The sequence below is a fragment of the Prunus mume genome, linkage group LG1 (genome assembly GCF_029339155.1).
Source record: "Prunus mume cultivar Tortuosa linkage group LG1, ASM2933915v1, whole genome shotgun sequence".
Lineage (NCBI taxonomy): Eukaryota > Viridiplantae > Streptophyta > Magnoliopsida > Rosales > Rosaceae > Prunus > Prunus mume.
Genome location: NC_142698.1, coordinates 23,207,104 through 23,225,099, shown reverse-complemented (window position 1 = coordinate 23,225,099; position 17,996 = coordinate 23,207,104). Strand labels below are relative to the sequence as shown.

Below are 17,996 nucleotides of genomic sequence, written 5' to 3'. Positions count from 1 at the left end.
GGCTAAACCCAAATTTTTCCCCTCCAAAAAGTGACTATTTGGGTTTTGCCCGGACTCAAATTGTTTTTTCTCCCAACCCTCCGGACTCAAATTTTAAGTCTGCAACTTTATTAAATTGTTTAATAATGGTTTAAGTCCTTTTTTTTAATTATTTTTTATAATTTATGGATAACTTTTCTTCATTCAATCTTTTTAAATAACTTCATAACTAAATTTTTTGAACAATTTGACCTAAAAAAAAAAAAAATTCCACAAAAAAAATTTTATTTCAAAAGAAAACACACAACATAATTCTAAAAGAAAACACACAATACTTCAAATTCATCATACATGAAACCCAATAGGAATAAACTAATAACCATCATCATGGGGGCTTGGATAATAGTCCCATGAGTTGTCTTCAGGATTAACGGTAGACTATTGATCCCCAACATGTTCTTACATAATTTCATCTTGTTTATCCCCCCAATACTTCTTCTTTCTTAAAGTAAATTTGGACACGTCTATGGACATTATTTTTTGTTCTTGAGCTTCCTTATCTTGTTGCTTCTGATACGCATAAGCATCAACTTGATCTTAGACAAACTTATCCAATATGTTGCGCTTTCATCTCCTATCCCTCTCGAAAGCAATACCTTGCTCCACCAATGTTTCCTAGTACTTATCCCTTTTTTGTTGAGAAGGGTCAGCCATCTTCCTTTTTTTTTGTTGTTGTTGTTGTGGAAGCCTTCTGTTTATCTCGCCCCTCAGTCCTTGGACTAGGCATGGTGATTTTGTCTGCATCGTTATCCAAATTCACCATACTTGCACTAGCTCCAGAAGAATGTTGTGTGGAAGGCTCATTTATATCGTTCCACTTTGGGCAATCTTTTAAAATTTTTCAAGCATGGTACAACTTGAAATGCCTATTTGGAGGCTTATTATCATTAAGAAATATTATTTTCGCATACACGTTCTATGCATGAAAAAATAAATTTAAGTTTGGAGTTGAATAAAATTACAAATATAAATTTAAAGCTTTAATAAGAATGGTTACTTACCACATCATGTAAATTTGAGCCATTTCGTGGGTTCGTATTGGCCTTAGTCAAACATGTCTTCCAAAGAGAACACTGTTGGTTGATAGTCTTGAACCGAGAACCAATGACTTGATATGTTCGTCACTCGGGTCCACTAATGCCCGGACCATTTTTCAGAAACTATTAATAAACACACTTTCAAAATGTGTCGCTTGCTTGATTGGTGCCAATAGCCCCATCTTCAACTGACAGAAACCCACAATTTGCACAATGCCTCATCTTATTCGGGCCTCCAATTCACACCTCTTTGAGATTTGGTAAACATCTTCAACAAGAATGAAAGGAGATTGATGAGATTGACAAAGGAAAAATAAATTGAGAAATAGATAAAATATTTTTGGTATATTATTTGAGAAATGGATGGGTATTTATAAAGTTTGGAGTGAGTTTTGGGGTTGGATCTGATCTATATTAATTTAAAGAATAATACTAGTCTTACCACATTATTTATACCATAATTTTATACTACATGATGTGGCGGTTGATATGTATATACCACATCATGTAAAATACTAGTTTTTGTTTTTCTAATTTTATTTATTAAAATACTTCATTCATTTAATTGATATGTCATATGATATGGACATGCCACATCATGTGGTATAGAAATGTGAGATAATAATGTGGTAAGTGTAGCATTATTTTAATTTAAAATATTAGTTTGACTATTAGATTTAAATTTCAACCGTTGGATCTTTTTTTTATTGTTAAGATAACATAGATTTAATCCCCATCGTTTTAAATTATATGTATAAAACAAAAAAACAAAAAAAACAAAAAAAACAAAAAGCAATAATTTCAAAAGTTGCCGTTGGATTCCAACGACAACTCCATAGGGCATCGACACGTGGCGCATGTGGAAGACAAAAAAGCAACAGCAAAAAAGAAGGTGGGGCCTACAGAGGAATCTTTGCACATGGGGGTTGTTTGATATGAAGGTGGGCTCCACGAAAGAATTTGGGTCTAAGCAATAAGTGGTCTGGTATTTGCCTCCAAATTTGGGTTTTCCCAAATTTTGGCCTATTCATTTTCTTGGATTAGGAAAGGTTTTGTGCAATAATTTGGGATATTTTGGGTTTAGGTCATTGGGTTGGAGATGGTCTTAGTGAATAATTATTATTTAAATATTTTATTAAACAAAAAATAGAAAATTTTAATTATTATTTATTAAGTAATATAATTTATGAAGTTAATTAAAATATTTAATACTAATTATTCACTAAAGAAATAATAATTAAAATATAATTACTAATTTAACTAATTAAATAAGGCAAATATATTATTTAATTACTAAAAATAAAAATTTTAAAAAATAATTAACCTAAACATAATAAGTTTATTTTTATTTTTATAAATAAAAAACTTGTGCAACGAAATTTTGTCGGTAGATATATTTCCTAGAGAAATTTGCCGTATTAGACCACTTTTGTAGGGAGAGGTCTAATTTGTCAAATTGTGCCGGCATAGACTTGTGTCGACGAAAATTCATTGGCATAGGTGTTTTGTTTTTTTTTTTTTGCTTTGTTTTGTAAAAATATAAAATTAGTTTCTTTACTTTTTTTTTTTGCCAACTTCTTTAATTTAATATATTTTATTAATTAATGTCTTAACCTTTTTGAATTACTTTAATTAGTAATTATGTTTTAATTCTTATTTCTTTATATGTTACTGATTTCATAAATGACTTAATAAATAGTAAGTACTTGAAGTTCAATGGACGTCAAAAAAATAAATTATTTATTTACATTTAGGTGTCTTAATTAAATTTCTCTAGATTCCAGCTATACTCGATTTATTTTTAAAGAAATAGTATAGCCTCGCGGCTATAATCTTTCTCTCTCTCTCTCTCTCTCTCTCTCTCTATATATATATATATATATATTGGGATTCTTTTTTCCATAAATTTTCGTTTATCAATAAGAGTTGTTTAGAACATTATCCATTACTATTATGCCATTACTCGAGTCTTTGTTGTCCCCTTTTGAGTTTTTACTTCTATTACTCATATAAATAATTTAGCATTTTCATGTTTAATACTTGCATTGTACAAGTACATACGTATTTTTCATCTTTAATATGCTTTTTTTATACACAATTTTCAATTATACACACATAATTCAAGTATTATACACATAATTTTTGAATATTATTGAATAAAAATAATATATATTAAAAAAAATTAAAAATCATATTAAAATAATATACAATGGCCGAACTTATCTGTTGTAATTTGCCAAAATATTGCCGAATAAAAAATGTATTTATTTTATGCATATTTTTCCCGTTCCATATTTTACTAACTGAAATAATGTGAGAGGCTAAAATTATTTCTTACTTGTTGTAACAAAAATGCAAGATGGTGATTTTGCAAATTCTTTGCCAACCACAACAACAATTTCAAACAATGAATTATAGGTATAGTAGTCAGCGAGGTGGTAGTATTTTTCATGTAAAATGCTGTCTAAAATGCGAAACTCCCTTAAATATAATATACTGAAAGCGTATAGCCTCGCGGTTATAATGTTTTGACACGGGGTCAAGCGCAGACGGGTCCTCTTTATTTTATTTTTAATAAACAGTATATCCCGGCTTCTATACAGGGTTTTTATTTTTCGGAGTATAGCGGCAAGGCTATACCATGGGTTTTTATTATAAAAAATAGTGGAGCGGTGCGGCTATACTTGGATTTTTATTATAAAAGGGTATACCCAGGTGGCTATACTACAGTTTATGATTTAAAAAATAGTATAGGCTGCGGCTATACTTTTTTGACATGCGCGTCGATGGAGCTAATGCCAGGTGGTCTTTTAAAAAAAAATTTAATAAATCTTATGGCCGCACGGCGATACTCCAAAATAGAATATCTTAAAGGTATAGCCTCGCGGTTATACTCTAAAAATTATAATATCTTAAAGGTATAGCCGTGCGGCTATACCCTTTAAGTAGCATAACATGAATTTCTCTTTTTTAATTACTTTAATTAGTAGTTATGTTTTAGTTATTATTTACTTAATGAATAATTATTATTTACATATTTTATTAAACAAAAAATAGAAAATTTTAATTACTATTTTTTAAGTAATATAATTCATGAAGTTAATTACATTTTTTAATACTAATTATTTACTAAACAAATAATAATTAAAATATAATTACTAATTTGACTAATTAAATAAGGCAAAGATATTATTTAATTACTAAAAAAAAATTAAAAAAATTAATTAACCTAAACATACTAAGCTCATATTTATTTATTTATTTTAAAACTTCTCCCGATGAAATTTTGTCGGTAGATATATATCTCGGCCAAATTTGCCTTATTATATCACTTCGAATTAATGGAAGCCGAGCCTGTAGCCATGCCCATTAGTCCAACTCTCCAATGTTAACCACACTTACCAAACCATCATAGTGTTTTGTTTATAAATATATGGGAGTTGGATTTTCATAAAGGGCACCTCAAAAGACGAATCTATAGAGAAATCCATATTTTTATTATTGTGGCATATATTTAAAGAGTATAGTCACGGGGCTATATTGTATAAATAGAATATTTTAAAACTTGCCTAGCTATACTCCAAAAATAGAATATTTTAAAGGTCTAGCTGCGCATCTATGCTCTATAAATATAATATTTTAAAAGTATAGAAGAGGAGGATTCAAATATAAGACTTCAAACAATATTTTTAAAGGTCGTTTTAATATAAAATTGCTGAATAATGACTACTTCAGCATGGTGGTGGAGGTGGCTGGTGAGGTGGTGGTGGATGTGGAGGTTTTGAAGGAGGTCGGTGACGATGGCGGTGGTTGTGGAGGTAGTGAATGTGGTGGTGTAAGTGGAGCATTAAAGGTCTAAAGCATGTTTGATGACAAAGTTTTTGTGGTGCATAAAAGGTATGGCCCACCATAACGAATTGGAAGATGGTAAAGTTTGACAAAGTTTGACCCGAAACGTCCGCATTGTTTTTGGGTTAAATTTAAGTCCTAGATAACATGAGTCGGGTCCAAGAAGCAACCCAAAACACTGATTTGGGCCAAGTCAATAGACCAGCCGACCCATGGGCACATGACGTAAGCCCATACGCAGAAGCCGACTAATGACAATCGCCTTAGGGCTTCAGAAAATCGGACTATATATATAAATCACAAACGCCTCTCTTCAATCTTCCACCCTCTTCATTTTGAGAATTAGGGTTTGGGCAGCCGAAATCAGTCGCCATGGGACGAAGGCCAGCCAGGTGCTATCGCCAGATCAAGAACAAACCCTACCCGAAATCCCGTTTCTGCCGTGGTGTTCCGGACCCTAAGATCCGAATCTACGATGTGGGTATGAAGAAGAAGGGCGTGGATGAGTTTCCCTTCTGCATCCACCTCGTTTCTTGGGAGAAAGAAAACGTTTCGAGCGAAGCTCTCGAGGCCGCTCGTATCGCCTGCAACAAGTACATGGCCAAGTTCGCCGGAAAGGACACCTTTCATTTGCGGGTTAGGGTTCACCCCTTCCATGTTCTCAGGATCAATAAGATGCTTTCTTGTGCCGGAGCCGATAGGCTTCAGACTGGTATGAGAGGTGCTTTTGGGAAGCCCCTGGGTACTTGCGCTAGGGTTGATATTGGTCAGGTGCTTCTCTCTGTTCGTTGCAAAGATAGCAACAAGAACCATGCTCATGAGGCTCTCCGCCGTGCCAAGTTCAAGTTCCCTGGTCGTCAAAAGATCATTGAGAGCAGGAAATGGTATGTTACACTCTTAATTTCTGAGTTTGTTTCTTATTTTGTGCATATGGGTCATGGGTTTTGCATTCGGGAGGGTCACTAAAACACCCAAACTGGGGTTGAAATTATAAAAAAACCCAAGCAATATTTAACATATAAACACACTCAAAATCCATCATTACACACTCAAAACTCATTTATAAACACACCTAAAAAGTTGACTTTGGTGATGATTTTGAGTGTGTTTCTATGTTTAAATAGGACTTGGGTTTTTTTATAAATACATATCTAGGATTGTGTTTATTTATAAATTTGTATTTGCAATCTGACTCGAAACCCAAAATCGAATTTTTTATTTTGATTGCATTTTTGTTGTATATCATGGTTTCTGTTGAAGAAACTTTTTGTCGTAAGTAGAATTAGAATTAATCTATATTATACTGAAACTTTGTTGATGTCTTACTTTTTCAGGGGCTTTACCAAGTTCAGCCGAGCTGACTATGTCAGGTTGAAGGCAGAGCATCGTATTGTTCCTGATGGTGTCAATGCCAAGGTTTGTTTATTTCTAACAAATATATTTTTATTATAATTTTTAGTTCCTTAAATTTGATTTCATGTGACAATGCCAATAACTAATGATTTATGTTGGTTCTTGCAGCTTTTGGGATGCCATGGATCTTTGGCTTTGCGCCGTCCTGGAGGAGCATTCATTGATGCTGCTGTGAACTGATTCATGTAACACAACTTCCATTAGAAATTGTGTTCATGAAATCCATATTACATTTCTGTTTTGATTTCTGTTGACTAGATTATGTACGTTTCGGAAATGTTTGGGCAAAAGATTTTAGAATTTTGGGCAAACTCATGTTGGAGTTGTGTATTCGATATTTTTATGAAAGTTTTTGGTTATCGTTAATGTTATCAGAAAGCCGTTGCTTTGCATGAATTGGCTTATTATGTTGTCTCTTTTGATGTTCTTATCTGGTAATGATATATATATATATATATATATATATCAACAATAAATTTACAGTTTCTCATGCAATGGAAGTACTTGAATCACAGGCTACAGATCTATTGCTGGATAGAGTTTTTAATGTTATAGTTTTAACGGTGTTAACCACGCATATAACAGAAATAGTCCCCTTAGACCATAGTGCTGGTGTTTTCAGTTTGAAATTAAACAATTTGATTGAACGTCATGGATTGCCTCCTTGCATGCCGTATTAAGTTTCAAGTTTTGTCAAGGCTATTTCAAAAATTAGAAAGTTAAAGACCCGAAGAAATGGAACAAGTACACTGCGAACAGAATTTGAAGTCCGTTCTGTTTTGGAAACACTTCGCCTCGTAAACCGAAGGTTGGGATGTCAAGCAAGTTATAAAGCCTTCTACCGCTATGCTCTCTTTCGGAAAAGCCTTTCCTTTACAACTTTCTTTCTGGGTTTCCTAGCTACACATTCCTTCTCATCTTTAACAACTCTACTATCCGTCGCAGTTGTGCTTGCTTCCTGTTTGACTTCACAACCTTCTGGACTTTCTGTGTTTGCTTCCTGTACTTCGCAACCTTCTGGATTTTCTGTGCTACGAACTCTGTTTGCTTTAGCTTTCTTTCTAATTTGTTTAGGAGCAACTTCATTCTTCTTCATCGGGCTGACTTCCTGTTCAATTTCTTGACCTTTGGGGCTATCTGGCAGAACCTTTGGAGAAGTTTTTGTGTCATCCATTTCGGGCACGATACCTCTCTTTGACCTTTGTTTCTGATTCGATTCTGAGTCTGGGGAAGTTTTTGTGTCATCCATTACAGGCACCATACCTCTCTTTGACCTTCGTCTCTGATTTGGTTCCAAGACAGGGGAAGTTTTTGGGTCTTCCATCACAGGCACAACACCTCTCTCTGACCTTCGTTTCTGAATTGATTCCGAGTCTGGGGATGTTTTTGTATCAACCATTGCAGGCACAGTACCTCTCTTTGACCTTCGTTTCTGATTTGGTTCTGAGTCTGGGGCAGTTTTTGTGTCATCCATCTCAGGCACCAAACCTCTCTTTGACCTTCGTTTCTGATTTGGTTCTGAGTCTGGGGAAGTTTTTGTGTCATCCATCTCAGGCACCAAACCTCTCTTTGACCTTCGTCTCTGATTTGGTTCCAAGACGGGGGAAGTTTTTGAGTCTTCCATCACAGGCACAACATCTCTCTCTGACCTTCGTTTCTGAATCGATTCTGAGTCTGGGAAAGTTTTTGTGTCAACCATTGCAGGCACAGTACCTCTCTTTGACCTTCGTTTCTGATTTGGTTCTGAGTCTGGGGAAGTTTGAGACTCATCCATCTCAGGCACAATACCTCTCTTTGACTTTCGTTTCTGATTTGATTCTGAGTCAGTCTTCATGGCTGCCTTTGATGTCTTTTCAGCACTGGTAATCTCTTCTTTGTCCACGTTGTTTTTCAAACATTCTAGACTCGGCATGGGGTATGCCTTAACTATGTAGATCTGCAGTCGTAACAACTACTAGTTCAATATTTGGCCTTTCAAACAAGTCCAGATAAGCGTATAGAAAGCATACATTCTCAAATCAAGCCAAAGCCTCATCAGATAATGATGCATTTGATGACTTAAAACGGCCATAAACTGAAAAAATAAAAAAACGATAATCAAATCATCAGATCTTGAAAGTTTATGATTAAACTGTGATAAGAATTTTGTCCAAAAAAAAGAAAACTGTGATAAGAATATGTTTTGAAGTGTCTAATTACTACACTGTTCAAGCCTAAGCCTCAACATATAATGGAATGGTACTACTACTATGCATGAACTACCTAAGAACATATTTGAAGTGTCTAATTCCTCAAATGTTTCATTCCTAGATTTAGACTATATGCTTACATCGATCGAGCATAATAAGAGGGCAAGCTCTTGCAAGATCAATTTTTTTTAATATATATTTAAGCGTACCTTAAATCTTGCGGGTTCAGTCAGTTCAAACACAAGCGCATCACCATCATCCAACTTGTGTTCCAAAGCAAACCCTCTCCAGCCTCCACTAACCCCAGCTCTCTTGCCAATGTAGACAGCATCATACTCATTGCCATCTTCATCCTCTAGTACCATTTCCGACCCCGTTTTTGAGAGATGATCCTCGCAAAATTTTGAAGGAAGCCCCTTGATATCGAAACGAAACCAGTAGACAAATAGATTAATTAATCAAGTAACACAATTATATCTGCTACAACTTGTTTGATGTTGTGTTATAGATTAAACAAACCACTAATAAGTAATGACGACAGTACTTAAAAACCAAGTTTTTTGTTGCAACTTACCAACCAGAAACAGCTATAAACATGAGACCGAACCATCGATTTGACAAAAGATGGATTCTCAGTCTGTAGATTCTCTTGAAGCTTCTCTGCAGCTTTAAAAGCAGCACTCCTTTCTTCATAAGAAGCTGCTCTGACTTCCTCTATAGGCCTTGCAAGGTAGCTGAAAGTTTCACACAATTACCACCAAAACAGCTAAATAATTGATGCAATAAAGCAACATGAATTCAACAGCCAAAAATCTATCCTACCTTCCCCATGAAGAGGAAGTTTTCCTTGACCCTTTCCTCAAAGTTGGCAGGCCTATGTCAACCTGCAATGGGAAGCAAAAATCGATTCATTCCTTTTCCCATAAATTGATGTTCATGGTTCAAAATCAAAACTTGCTTATCACACATAGACCAGTTGTGAGTGCATCACTTACATCATCACGATACGATTGGATTGGGTTGCGTTGACGGGAAGACCGTCTTGGCTCTAAATCAAAACAGGTATTTTTTGCTTTGGGTCTTGAAACACGTTGCTGTAGCACGGTACCACCCATAAAGATACGAACTTTCTAAATTTTTTCAAGTATTGAAATGAAGACCCACAGCAATATAAGAAAATGAGAAGATGGAAACAAGTCTAGATTTTTCTTTAACCTGGGACTTGTTCGGAGAAGCAGTCAAGTGGGTCAGAGTCTTCGAAATGTTTGAAATTCCCAAATCCTTCATCAGCCAAAATTATGCAGCAAATGAGAGTTCAAAGATGAAAAGTTTTCTTCTTTTCGAAAATGAAGAAGAAGAAGAAGATATGAATGGGATTGCAGACACAGACCTGGAACTTCCTTTTGTTTTCTTCAAGGCGTTGGTTGCGAGCCTCTTCGTAAGTGTTGGCGGTGAATGAGTCGACAGCAGCTACCATTTTTCGCTTGGAATTGGATTGACCCAACAACGAAAAAGCAAGATCCGATTGATCGAGTGAGAACGTCGCCGTATCAGAAAACCAGAGAGAGTTGAGGTGTTCAGTTTTTGCGCAGCCTAACAGACGAGGTGAGCGGTATGAAGTTGAACCCTGGCGTGCATTGAACAAGGAAAGAAAGTGCGCCGTTTGAATTTCAAAAATTAAGTAAATTTAGGTTTTATTCAAAAAAAAAAAAATCACTTTTTGAAAAAGCCAAATTTTTTTAAAAAAAGACAAAAAACCTCTTAATTTTCAAATTAAAAACATGCAAATGTAAAGGATTCTTTAAAAAATCCAAAAATAAATGAGGGTAATTTTGTCCATTTTAGCTTCTTTTACAAAAAAATTTCTCTCCTTTGTGTTTTTCCAAAACCTCCCTCAAATTAACTATGACTGACGACGTCGTTTTGATTAATTGTTTGTTACCTTTATTTCCACTTTTTCTCCTTTTCCTATTGTTCTTACTTCGGCCCCAACCATAAAATGAAGCCCAAACCCAAATCTAATTTGGATTTGTGTCCTGCGTGATTTACAAATGATTACGTATTTATAATTTATCTCGAGACCTTTTCATTGATGAGGAAGTGAGTAAGAAGCTTTGCTTCAGCCTTCAGTAGATCACAATTTTTTTAAAATTTCTTTAAATGCAAGCGATATTAGAAGAATGGAAATCGAACTAAAAACCTCAAATGCATAGATAAATGTTCTTAACTACTTAGCTATAAGGCCTTCTAGTTGGAGACCACAAAACTACTTACCAACCCTGATTTTGGCAAGTTCTAGATTTTTCGTGAACGGCCATAGATCACAGCTTCATCCATATTGCATCAAAATGGTCAATGGCTTTCTTTTCTTCTTTTATTTTTTCCTGTTTTTTGGGTCAAGAAGAGTACTTCATAAAAGCCCGAAGGCAAAGCAGGCCCAAGACGAGGGCCCTAGCCTGAACAGGCGCGGGGAGCAAACGCAAAGACAATAAGGCCTAAAGGAATGGAAAAGCAAGAGCAATAACCAACCAAAGGAAGAATGAAAAGGGAATTCACAATCGAGAGTGTAACAAAGAAAATGATGGCAACATCTCAATTCTCATTTGATATGTATTGGGTTGTAGGCAACATAAGCCATATAAGCATTATTTTATTAATTTGGCACCAAACCAATGCATCAATCTAGAAATACCCCCAAAAAATTGTCAATTTAACAAGTACAAGTCAAGACAAGAACTGGAATTCCCAGTATCAAAGCTCAACATTGAAGTACAAGTTTAACCAATAACCAAAAAAACTACTCAAACTTATTCGCATGAGAAACAAGAAAAACTACACTTCTTCTGGCAATTTCAACAGCTATTGACTGAATCCATAGCTTCAGTACCTGTGCTCCAATTTCTCCTTTTCCTGGTAGCTCTGAACATACCTGCATACATTTCAGAATTGAGCACAAGAACAAAAAAAATATGGTCTATTTAATCAAAACATTTTTGTGGGCATAGGGAAGAAGAATAGGAAAGGGGAGTTAGACAGCAAATAATAAGTAAAATCGACGATGACAGAAACGAAGAAGAGGGCAATTACAGATTGGTCTGACTTTGCAATGTTGAAACAAATGTATTACTGACGAACAAAATGCCTATTCAAAACCAAAAAACCCTTTTATCTGAGCCTTATACACAACTTAGCTAAGTTAATTTATTTACATCCTACGCTAATGTTTGCTAGAATTTGATGAATAGTGTGAAAAGATTTTAGGCTGTGTCTCAATTCTTTTTAGTTTTCTAATTATCTTGTTCATTGTTTTATCAAGTCCTCATTTTGAAAACTAGTGACTTCTCAAGCAAGATATGAAAGGGTTCAAGCCCCACCAACACACACACATATTCCTTTAAGCAGATGAACTAAATATCACTGGTTCTAAACAATCAACTGATTATGAAAAACCAAGAACAAAAAATATGTACTGGACGACTTGTAAGAAAATCCAATAAAAATACAGACGGCATGCATCGGTGAAAAAAAATATTAACTAAAAATCAAAAGCTGCCACCTTTTTTTTCCCAGTTTTTCGTCCAAATTCCTCAGCTACAATCTAAACAAATAATTATTTCAGTATGGCTGCGAAAGTGAAGCCCTTGAACCCTAATATCATATCTTGGGAAAACTTAGAGAGAGAATGCGATTGGTGAAATGGGGATTGACAATTCTTTGTGGCAAAAAGAAAAAGCTTTCAAATTTAGTTTTTACTATAAATCCAGAAAATTCGATCAATTATCTCATATGAATATAAAAATCAACGAAAAAAAAGGAAGATTCGAAGAAGAAGAAGGAGAAGGAGAGCTTACGAGTAGACGCCGACGAGTGGGCCGAGAAGGAGGGTGGCGCTGATCCAGTTCTCGGAGATCTTGTGGTGGATCTTCGTCGGCAGATCTTTCCAGAGACCAGGCATCACCTTCTGCTGAAACGGTGAAAGCGCGTACACCACTGCCTTCATCCTCACCGGCTGCTTCCCCATTTTTCCCTTCTCCAGAAACTTCTCAACTTCCCTTTGGTTTTTGGTCTCAGCTTATCAGTTGATATGAGCAAATCAAATACTTTTCTTACGCAATCTAATTCTTATATATCAAAGCCCACTGGTCCACACCCAAATAACTCTATTTTCTGTCCATGGATCCAACATAACCAAATCTGGGCCTAAGACCGTTTTCAAGCCCATTCATTTAGTCAAACCCATGGTTGGGGCTCGCTCTCCAAACCCACCCATACACACATCTCTCAAAGCTCCATGTCTTTTTATATAGGCGATATTAGTAGGGGAGAGGAAAATAAACAAAGAACTCCGGGTGCAGAGACAAATAGTTTTGAACCCTTCTTTTGTTTTTGTTTTACAAAGCGATATTCTAAACTACTCTAATCTAATAAGCACTTCATATGAAACATTTTTGCTCATAAGCACTTTATTATAAGTATATTGAAAGTGTGCGAGGAATTCTCCTATGGAAGCGTGGCTAGTCCTCGAAAATGCTTGTTAAAAGATGGACAGAAAAACGTATCGAGCCAGCAGTTGACTTGAGCATTTAATTCTTATTCCTTTCGACAACAACGCTTATTTCTAAAAACACCTGACATGTGCTTCTTCATAAAAAGCTTTTATGTCCTAAAGGCAAAAGCACTTCTAAGATTTTTTTTTTTTTTTTTTGCGCAAAACTCTTTTAGAAGAATTTTTTGATTGTCATAACAGAAAAATGTTGGTTTACCTCTACTAAGTTGGTTTTTCTCATGTGAATATTCACTGTGTTTGTTTACTTACAAAAAAAATGTTTGCAACGTTTTATCACATTTCCAACTGATTGATTCTCTCTCTACCATCCCCAACTCCGAGTCAAATTTCATTCACCTATGCGGGCATAGAAACAGTGTCTACTGCAAGACGGGATAATGTTTGCCGAGGAGCATGATAAACAGCTCATTCAAAGAACTGAATTCACCCACAAATGTAAAACATATTAAACAATCGATGCATATTCCCACTTCAGAGTTTTAGACAATGTCAAGTTAATAACAAGATACTTGTTCAGCAAAATAAAGAATAACTTATATGCCATAATTTTTCTACTTCTACAATCACAATCAACTACAACCACGAAAAACTATAACAAAAGAATATCTCCGTTCATCCGTATATCTTAATGTCATGGAAGAAAACCCTGCATTGATCTCACCAAACAGGTCCATAACGCGCCCTCCTTTGCAGACAGGATTGAAATACACCGAGAAGCATTCGATGGCAAAAAAGTTCAAGAGTGTACAGGAGGAAGAACCAATGAGAAGACGAGTCAAATGAAACATTACAGACCAGTTTTGGCACGCTTCATCCCACTTGAAGTGAAAGGAGATACACTACCATATGGTTGAGGACTCTCTTCTCTTAGATTGGATTTTAGCATAGCTAGTTCTCTCAACTGTTCCCTCTTGTAGTGGTCTTGTGACTCGTCCTGAAATGAAAATCAAGATTCATTATTTATGCGAATCAAGGGCAACCTCATACAATCTATTTATTTTGAACCAGTAAATATTGTACGTTGAGGGAAGGTAAAATCAGTTTCATTATTCATGTGATATGTACTTGTGAATAACGATACATCATAGTGGAAAGGCAACAATATTTGTATTGAAAAGCCAAAGGGATGAATCAGAAAAAATACCATGGGTTTGAGAAGTTCTTCTATGATTTGTTTTGCCTGTCTCAACCGCATATCAACAATATTAGCAGGTAATTCAGCCTCAATTATAATGTGCAGCGGATCATTCAGATGTTCATAACCTGGTCTTCCTCTCAAAGATTCCTCCTTGAGAGCGGGAAAGCAAGAAATATATGTCAAGAGACGTAAAACATGTAGTAGAAATGAAAACAGAACAAGAAAAAAGAACTTGATTTAAAATCCTGAAAACTTCTTATTTAACGCACACAACACACTGAGAATAATTCTACCTTGTCAATATCTCTTATTGAACATTTTCCTCTTATGTATACACGACAACCTGTAGAAGCTTCCACCCTCTTTAGTGAATTGCCTCTAGGACCCAGAAGCCGGCCCACAAAATTGAACTACAAAAATAGAAGCTTTAGTATCACAAAAAGTGCGGGGGAGAGAGAGAGAGAGATCCTTAAATAAGGACTTATTTCTCAGTTGTTCGTTAGATCATATGTGAAGGCTGAAATCAGATGCATTGAGGCACATGTACTTATTTCAAGAACCTTATTAAAGAATAACTGTGTGTGCGCCTCTGCACACTAACACTTGGTTCTTTTTAATCATTAGAATTTAAGATAGCAATCTCACATAACGCACTCTCAAGTGATATGCATGGCTTACATTTGGAAAGCTATCTACTGGAATATCCAAGCGCAATATCCTCTTCACAATGTAGGAACTTGGGCTTGATGGTGCGACTTGCCACTCCATATTCATCCCTTGTGGACCACCTAATCTCTGTTACAATTATGCAACCAAAGGCAAACTATTGAAACTATACCAAGAGGAAAAAAGAAGAATTAATGGAGCATGAACAAAATGATAAAAAGATAAACTGAGAAACAGATAGGGGAACTGTAGCCTATTCCGCATAAAATAAACGTAGAAAAAGCTCAAAATACACAACATTCAACGTAGTGGGATATCCAAGCTAGTCAACTAACATAAAATAGCTTCGAAGTATATAAAATCAATTAATAAACTTCAACCATATTATAAAGCTGAAACTTCCACTATTTACCATATAATAATGGATTTAATGGTATATGAAGCCAGTGGATTTACGGACACCCCTGCCTTAATCACACTTTGACTATGTCCTGGATCAAAATGAATTCACAGTTGAGAAAGCCACCTAATGGAAATAGATGAATTTGGAAAAAGTCAGTGGATAACTGACCCAGAAGGAAACCATGTCGTAGGCTGATACATAAGAGTGTTTTGGCAGTCTTCAAGTCCACAAAAAGTAAGCAATACTGTCTCTCAACCTGTGGATAGAAGACCACCATAATCAACTTCCAAACTCCCAATACTGCATTACACATTCTGACCCCACTTCAGGCAAGATCCAAGTCTTCCACGTCAGTAGAATACTACTCAGTATCTCTCAGGACCTGATTATGCTTTCCTCTTGTTCAGTTCCACATTGCCATGAACGATTATTGAAACTAGTTTTTCAGACGTTCATGCTTTGCATACCAATTAAGCAGGTAGGCATAGACATACATACAAGATACAACAAATCTAGCAGGAAATTCATTTAGGCATACACAGTTTAAACAAATCAGAAAAGGAGCAGCAAGAAAAATAATCAATGCACTACTGTGCTATAGATAAAGAAAAATGGAAGACCAGAGATGCAAACTATGGGTGTTACATAAAAGAGAACATGATTTCAAGTACTTACATCATGAGGTCGGCCGTTCCAGCCACCCAGGCCTGACCCTCTATAGTTTGGCATTATGTCTGAACCAATGGGGCTAGGGCTTCCACGTTGCATTCTGTCAAAGTCACTAAACCCTTGGTTGGGCATCATTCCAGAAACCCGTATTATCTCTATCAAAAAATAGAAGAGTACCAAACTTTAGCATTTCCCTTCCTCAATATATAATATAATGAAACAAGAATATAGAGCATTGAATCAGTTTCTTGGCAAAGTTTAAGAAATCAATATGACAAGTAGAACACATATGAAATGGAGAGATTAGTGATGAAAGCAAATGAAAAAGAACATAACACATTGAACATGCAAGTCAACTCCAATATTGTGAGGAAAAAGAAGTTCCATTTTATCCAAAAGCATTAATCTCCATCCCAATCCTTGATGAGGAGGTGTGTGAAAGACTACTTTGAACCACCAAAGGTGGGCAGAGCATACTCATAATAAGTAATTCAAGGACCAAATAAACATCCTAGTTACGCAAGGCTGAGAAATCTGCATTCTTTTCTCCTGTATCAACAAGTTCTGATCTTTCTTTCCATGGCTTTCATAATTCATCAATTACCCAACACCCATATACAGAAATGAACAGCAGACAGCTATTAAGATGCAGAATTCTCAATTGGGTTCATAGAAAAAAGCAGAAAGATTTTAGTTTTGGGCCGTAAAAACACCCAAAAGCAAATCCAAATCACAATCATAACACAGAAACAAGGACTTGGTCCAAAAACAAACATGGGCAAAAGAGAAACCTTGATTCAAGAGTCGGCCACATATGGGAACGACCTGCGCGAAAGGTCCAAGCTTTTGGTGCTCTGCCAACAGTTCAGTCAAGTACTGGCTATCCACATCGGGCGGGGTTCTTAGGTGCGGAGAGAGCGCTCTTGCCGGTGAGAAATTCTGAGCATAAGAACCTGACATTGAATTCCAATGGACGTCTCTGAGGAAAGAGCTCAAAAGGGTAAAGAAACTAGTATATGGGATGTGGTGAGGCTTGAACTGTGCTGGGTAGGAGCAAAAGTAATGGTGGGCAGAGGTGGTGGGGTTTAGAATTGAGAGGGTTTTAATGGCGTCTTGCTTTGCCTTTGCTTGCTGCTGTAGCTAGAGAGAGAGGCGATGCGGACGCCATTTCATTCAGATTTTGAGACCCTCTCTCTCGCTCTTTCCTTCTCTGTCGTTGCTGTAAGATTTTAAGATTGACACCTCACACCGAGACTGACAGGAGGAGCACCGCGTATGACGACACACGCTGAGTGAGCGCGTGGAGTGGTGCTCCAATCAGATGCTGTGGAGATGTCATCGGATATGGGACCCAGTGGCCGCAGGGTAGGCCCGGATCCAGCATGTGAGTTGTGAAATGAAACCACGCTCTTTCAGGGTGTGGGGCTCTCTCTCCTCTTCACTCTTTGAATATTCGCATCATTTAGTCCATACACCCTCTACATCCAATTTTACTTTCAATGTTTTAATTTTAAAATTTTCTTCTACTATTTCTTTCAAAATTAAGAGTTGAAATTTAATTTTTAATAACTGGTGATTATCTATTAATTGTTGAAAACGACTTGTAACTCAAGTGACTAAGATTATTTATTTTCTATTGAGAACCGACTACATGTAAGTGACGATTCTACGAAAAACAATTTGGTTTCATTTTTTTGAATTAGGTCCCTTATGAGTTATAATGACATTCCAATAATGGTCTTAATCCGAGGACGGGAGTGTTAAGTTGTCTTCTTCTTCTCGGAATATAAGGTCGGTTGCTCTTTGAACCACAACTTAGGTATTTGGAAACTTGAGGTCGGTTGCTCTTTGATTGGTACTTGAGGTCATACTATGTGATTTTGATGGCAACTAGTTTGACCAATGCTCTACACAGTGGCCAAATTCCTTTTCTCATTCATGTAATACAAATATTAATATTAATAAATGTTAAATACAATCGTACACGCAACGCAACGCAACGTTGATATATAATTTTTATTATATA

General features: G+C 35.9%; 4 protein-coding genes across 5 annotated transcripts; 1 reads left to right on the top strand and 3 right to left on the bottom strand.

Moving 5' to 3' along the window:
- The first annotated feature begins 5,233 nt into the window (after positions 1 to 5,233).
- On the top strand, positions 5,234 to 6,584 carry LOC103337732 (large ribosomal subunit protein uL16-like). Its single transcript, XM_008240937.2, has 3 exons — positions 5,234 to 5,809; positions 6,260 to 6,341; positions 6,447 to 6,584. Exons 1-3 carry the CDS (start codon positions 5,298 to 5,300, stop codon positions 6,516 to 6,518), a joined length of 666 nt encoding a protein of 221 aa, XP_008239159.1. The 5' UTR covers positions 5,234 to 5,297; the 3' UTR covers positions 6,519 to 6,584.
- A 456-nt stretch (positions 6,585 to 7,040) lies between these two features.
- On the bottom strand, positions 7,041 to 10,178 carry LOC103337635 (AP2/B3-like transcriptional factor family protein). 2 transcript variants are annotated; one of them, XM_089052520.1, is made up of 7 exons: positions 9,918 to 10,178; positions 9,743 to 9,808; positions 9,523 to 9,657; positions 9,350 to 9,411; positions 9,102 to 9,261; positions 8,737 to 8,943; positions 7,041 to 8,274 (listed from the first exon to the last, which is right to left on the bottom strand). In XM_089052520.1, exons 1-7 carry the CDS (start codon positions 10,002 to 10,004, stop codon positions 7,183 to 7,185), a joined length of 1,809 nt encoding a protein of 602 aa, XP_088908646.1. In that variant the 5' UTR covers positions 10,005 to 10,178; the 3' UTR covers positions 7,041 to 7,182. The 2 variants fall into 2 exon arrangements, with proteins under 2 accessions (XP_088908646.1, XP_008239059.2); XM_008240837.3 differs by having other exon boundaries at positions 9,523 to 9,621; positions 9,918 to 10,147.
- Positions 10,179 to 11,094: 916 nt separating this feature from the next.
- On the bottom strand, positions 11,095 to 12,631 carry LOC103337537 (cytochrome b-c1 complex subunit 8). The gene is made up of 2 exons (XM_008240736.3): positions 12,379 to 12,631; positions 11,095 to 11,456 (listed from the first exon to the last, which is right to left on the bottom strand). The coding sequence occupies exons 1-2, from the start codon at positions 12,546 to 12,548 to the stop codon at positions 11,408 to 11,410; spliced, it is 219 nt and encodes a 72-aa protein (XP_008238958.1). The 5' UTR covers positions 12,549 to 12,631; the 3' UTR covers positions 11,095 to 11,407.
- An 899-nt stretch (positions 12,632 to 13,530) lies between these two features.
- On the bottom strand, positions 13,531 to 17,227 carry LOC103337447 (KH domain-containing protein At3g08620-like). The gene is made up of 6 exons (XM_008240641.3): positions 16,762 to 17,227; positions 15,977 to 16,125; positions 14,911 to 15,027; positions 14,526 to 14,642; positions 14,239 to 14,382; positions 13,531 to 14,028 (listed from the first exon to the last, which is right to left on the bottom strand). Exons 1-6 carry the CDS (start codon positions 16,928 to 16,930, stop codon positions 13,882 to 13,884), a joined length of 843 nt encoding a protein of 280 aa, XP_008238863.1. The 5' UTR covers positions 16,931 to 17,227; the 3' UTR covers positions 13,531 to 13,881.
- Positions 17,228 to 17,996: the final 769 nt, after the last annotated feature.